The sequence below is a fragment of the Terrapene carolina genome, unplaced genomic scaffold (genome assembly GCF_002925995.2).
Source record: "Terrapene carolina triunguis isolate 2854851 unplaced genomic scaffold, T_m_triunguis-2.0 Scaffold278, whole genome shotgun sequence".
Classification (NCBI taxonomy): Eukaryota; Metazoa; Chordata; order Testudines; family Emydidae; genus Terrapene; species Terrapene triunguis.
Window position 1 is genome coordinate 402,905 of NW_020664629.1, and position 4,922 is coordinate 407,826.

At 57.3% G+C, this 4,922-nt stretch overlaps 2 protein-coding genes across 2 annotated transcripts in view; both read right to left on the minus strand.

Moving 5' to 3' along the window:
• IQCA1L (IQ motif containing with AAA domain 1 like) overlaps nucleotides 1–1,748 on the minus strand; it is a 47,511-nt gene extending 45,763 nt beyond the window's left edge. The window contains exons 1-2 of the mRNA XM_029912854.1: nucleotides 1,738–1,748; nucleotides 795–1,158 (exon numbers count right to left, since the gene is read on the minus strand). Of these exons, the coding sequence (XP_029768714.1) occupies nucleotides 795–1,158; nucleotides 1,738–1,748 (375 nt within the window). The remainder of the gene's footprint in view (nucleotides 1–794; nucleotides 1,159–1,737) is intronic.
• A 610-nt stretch (nucleotides 1,749–2,358) lies between these two features.
• On the minus strand, nucleotides 2,359–4,171 carry LOC112112822 (late histone H2B.L4-like). The gene is made up of 2 exons (XM_024208881.2): nucleotides 3,931–4,171; nucleotides 2,359–2,601 (listed from the first exon to the last, which is right to left on the minus strand). The coding sequence occupies exons 1-2, from the start codon at nucleotides 4,048–4,050 to the stop codon at nucleotides 2,365–2,367; spliced, it is 357 nt and encodes a 118-aa protein (XP_024064649.1). The 5' UTR covers nucleotides 4,051–4,171; the 3' UTR covers nucleotides 2,359–2,364.
• Between the last annotated feature and the right edge of the window lie 751 nt (nucleotides 4,172–4,922).

The following is a 4,922-nucleotide window of genomic DNA, read 5'->3' on the forward strand; positions in this document are numbered from 1 at the left end:
AGGGTCCAGAGAAGAGCAACAAGAATGATTAAAGGTCTTGAGAACATGACCTATGAAGGAAGGCTGAAAGAATTGGGTTTGTTTAGTTTGGAAAAGAGAAGACTGAGAGGGGACATGATAGCAGTTTTCAGGTATCTAAAAGGGTGTCATAAGGAGGAGGGAGAAAGCTTGTTCACCTTAGCCTCTAAGGATAGAACAAGAAGCAATGGGCTTAAACTGCAGCAAGGGAGGTCTAGGTTGGACATTAGGAAAAAGTTCCTGTCAGGGTGGTTAAACACTGGAATAAATTGCCTAGGGAGGTTGTGGAATCTCCATCTCTGGAGATATTTAAGAGTAGGTTGGATAAATGTCTATCAGGGATGGTCTAGACAGTATTTGGTCCTGCCATGCGGGCAGGGGACTGGACTCGATGACCTCTTGAGGTCCCTTCCAGTCCTAGAATCTATGAAAAACACTGCCCACCCTGGGCCAGTAGAGTCCACCCCAATGACACTGCTCCTCCCCACGCCACTAGTGCCCCTCATGACACTGCCCCTCCCTCACCCAGGGCTAGCTCAGTGCTTCAACACTGCACCTTTGCCTCCCCACCCTGCACCCAACCAACACTGCCACCCCACACTAGTACAGTGCACCCCGACACTGGGCACCCACCCTAGGGCAGCACACCTCGACACTGCCCCATTCCCACCCTATGACGCAGCATCCCCCATCCCAAGGCCAGCTCACTGCACATCTTATGCCAAGATGCTGCAGCTCAAGGGCCCCCCCCCCCCTTCAGCCCAGGCCCCTCTCACTGGGGTGAGCTTGAGGTCCTGCAGCACGTCGTCCATGTAGTGATACTCGGAGAGCTCAGTCTCCACCATCTCATTCTTGAGCTCCAGCACCCGGCCCATCACCCCATCGAGCATGTGCTGTAGCACCCGGCGTTTCTGCGGATGCACCATCTGGTCGTAGCAGGTCTCCAGGCAGCGCAGGATCTGTGTGTAGCGCAGGAACAAGGTGGCCAGCATGTGGAAGAACAGCCTCTGGTCCGTCTCAGGCCGTGGGGGCTGAGACGGCAGCTCCTGGGCCAGCAGCTCCTTTAGGGCAGCCTGGGACTCGAGCCACATCCTTGTGTAGGTGCTAGAGAGAGCAGGACATCTCCTCAGGGCCAGGGGGCTGGAGATGTGGCCACAGCCCACACTGCCGGGGCCTAACTGCCCCCTTGTCCTCCCTCCAGAGGAACAGCTCTGGCAGCCAAGCCCCAACCCCAGGGCCCATGGGCTGTTTGCACAGGGACTGCACAGAACTGCAGCAGGTGTAATTCACAGCTTCAGTGATTTGGGGTCATGTCAGTGTATGGATCCTCCCCTCCCCCCACAACAACAACCCAGCTTAGAGCACTCGCCTCCCCTCCTGCAGCCCAAAGTCAAAGTCAGACTGCCTTTCTGTCCTTCACCAAACCTCCACCCCATCAGCCCAGTGCCCACACCCCTCATGCTGTACTGATCCCCCGCCCCAACCTGATACCTGCCCCACAATACCCCAGTGCCCCTCACAGACCTCCCATTGCCCCCACCCCACTGACCTCCCCAGGCTGACACCCCACAATACCCCAGTGCCCCTCACAGACCTCCCATTGCCCCAGTGCCCATGCCCCACACGCTGCACCAACTCTCCCCCCCACCACCACACCCGGGGCCTCTCCCGCCAAGGGGCAGCCCAGGCTTTTCCCCAGCCCCCTACGCCAGGCCTCACCGGCTGGACATGGCGCCCACACCCACTCCGCCCCCAGGCTGCCCTGCGTGGGGGAATTGTCCTGTCACTCTGGAGACCAAACCCCGCCCCCCATTGACCAGGGCTGTTCCCATGGAGACAGTGGAATGCTCACTAGCTGCCCTGCCACATGGGAGCAGAGATTCCCCCTCCTCCCCTCCCCCGGGAACCCCAGGCCCGGCCTGGGCAGGGGGCCCGAGCTGGCAGCGAGCCCCTGGAGGCAGCGCCCTGGCCCTGCACAGCCCAGCCCCGGGGGACGCTCCCGGCGGGGCTGCTGCTGCTCTAGCCCCCTGCAGCCTAGGCCTGGGCAGGGCGCACCCACGCGGCCGGGACCCCCCTCATGGAGTCAGAGGGGACCTTGTCCTGCTTAGCACAGGCCCATGGACCTGCAGCCCCCACCCACCTGCGCCACCCTCGCCAGCCAGGGCAGGGAGGGCACACCCGGCTTAGTTCAGGGACAGCACCGGTCAGTGGCTGAGTCACACTTAACCCCCACCCACCCCACACACACACAGTCACTGCTCCCCCTTAGAGGTTGTAGGTTTTATTCCTGTGGGTAGGAACAGAGTCATCGGCTCCTCAGGCCCCCACCCCACGCTGCCTTCGCGGTCACTTGCTGCTGGTGTACTTGGTGACAGCTTTGGTGCCCTCAGACACGGCGTGCTTGGCCAGCTCCCCCGGCAGCAGCAGGCGGACGGCGGTCTGCACCTCGCGGCTGGTGATGGTGGAGCGCTTGTTGTATTGTGCTAGGCGCGAGGCCTCTGTGGCAATGCGCTCAAAGACATCATTCACAAAGGAGTTCATGATGCTCATGGCCTTAGAGGAGATGCCAGTGTCAGGGTGAACCTGGCAGGAAAGGGAAGAGTGTGAGGAGAGGTGGTAGCTAGCTCTGCCCCCATCCCATCCCACCCCCAGGCCTGCCTCTGTCCCTTCCCCTGCACCAGGGGAGCTGCAGGAAAGGGACGGACAGCATGGGAGCATGGCACACAGCAGGCAGAAGGGGCATTTCTGGACCAGTGAAGGCAGCTGGCAGGAGACAAAATAAGGGCCTGTGAACCTAAGGAGGGCACCACTCCTGCCTCCAGCCAGATTCGTCATAAGCCAAGACAACTCCAGTCTGGTCTCAGGGGTGGCAGTAGGCCAGTCCCAGCCTGTTGTCTTTGATCAGCATTACAGGAATATCGAGAGGCTCCAGTCAAGGATGAGGCCCTGTTGTGCTGGGTGCCGCAGGCAGTCTCTGCCTCAGAGCCCACCCTTCTTGGGAATGGAGACAGCAGGTGGTGATGGTGGGGGACACTCGTGTTTTCCTATAGACTGCACACAATGCAGCCCCCTACTCAGGGGGTGAGCAATAGAGCACTCATCACACAGGTATCAGCACAACCCCACTAGATATTGAGGAGGGGAGCCCTCAGCTATCACCTACTTCCCCCAGTCCACTCTGCACCAGGCTGCAGAGCTAGGGAACAGAGCCATCAAGCAGGAATTTCCACAGGAGCCCAGCAGGGCCATAGCAGCTGCCAACTCCCTCCCCCAACTTTATAAAAAGGCTTTTTCTAGGTTGCTCAAGAGCCCCAGCACTGGTGCATCCCACCCTGGCTGTACGTGCATCTCACATCCCAGAGTGGGGGAGGGACAGCCCTTGTTGCTAGGGCTCTCGAAGACAACACAGGAACCCTGCATTTGTCTGTGACCCATTGATTTCCGAGCTACTGACAGGAGGAGCTAATGGACTGCCCTAGGAACAGGTGTAATTGACAAAAGAGGACTAAGCCCAGAAGGTAGTGGAGTGTGTGAAGACACCAGAGAGGTCAGATTGCTAGATCCAGACCAGGAATCTTTGCATACAGAAGGGGTGGTAGCACCAGTGTTAGAGATAAAATCCTGGGGAAGGGGCTGCTAGCAACAATCCTGTCCTAGGTCCCAGGTGAGGGCTAGGATGGGCCACCTCATAGGATCTTGCAGACCTTATGCCCCTCTCCAGTGCCTCCCCTGTTAGCTCATAACACCCAGAGACCTAAGGAGGCTGGAGTCACACACACATTGTGTGTGTGCGTATCTGCTTCTGAGCACACACACCCAGTCTCCTTGTGGGAATCCCACCCCACCTGCAGGGGTAACAACATAACAGCTAGAATTGATAGAGTAGCCAGGTGGGATAAGCCCTTCACTCACCTGTTTCAGCACTTTATAGATATAGACTGAGTAGGTCTCCCGTCTCTTCACCTTCCGCTTAGGTTTCTTGTCCCCAGAGACAGGGGCTCGGCCTCTCTTCTTCCCAGCTTCTGCACTCATTATTGATACCTCTCCAGACACCACAAGCCAGACTGTAAATCACTAGGGATGGCTATATAATGAGGGTATTACCTGCCACAGGTGAGACCACTAAGGAGGGGAGGAGCTCCCCGGAGTGGATCCAGCCAGCAATTCTTCCTTGGTTGAGAGCCCCACCAGCCCAGAAAGGAACTCAGAGGAAACTAATTTGGTTCAATGAAATTTTATTGGCCTGGCAAACTGCCAAAGTCTAACAAAGGCAGAGCCCTGAGCCCTTCACAGTGAGCCAGGTTCCACCAGCCCAGGATGGGTCTTCACTGGGTGTTGGAGAGTTGTTCCCTAGATCTACCCCTGCTCAGTGGGAAGATTGCAAATCATAAAAGAGGGACTGACCAACCTTCCCCCAAGAGCTGCTGGAACCAGCTGGTGCCAAAGTATGTGTGCAGCAAGAAGGAAACATTGACTCTGTAGCTGAACAATTGCAGTGAGGTGAACCCTGCAAGCCAGCGTGACCCTATCCCCAGTCCAAACTAGCCCAGGCACCTCTCTGGAGTCATGTCCCACTCACAAAAAGAGGGGACATTGCAAAGACTGGGGTGAACTCTATGGCAGCAGTGCCTCCATGGACACCCCTGGTCTTCAGTACCAACGTGAATCTCTTCACCCTCAGGGGGATATGCAGGGCTGCGGAGGTGTCTCTGGAGCTCTCCTGGGGATGAATCAGTGACCACAAACTAGTGGTAGAAATCAGGTACACAGCAGTCTTACCCAGAGAGATTCATAGAATATCAGGGTTGGAAGAGACCTCAGGAGGTATCTAGTCCAACCCCCTGCTCAAAGCAGGAATAATCCCCAACTAAATCAAGGAGAGAGGAGTGACTGTGCAGCCAACG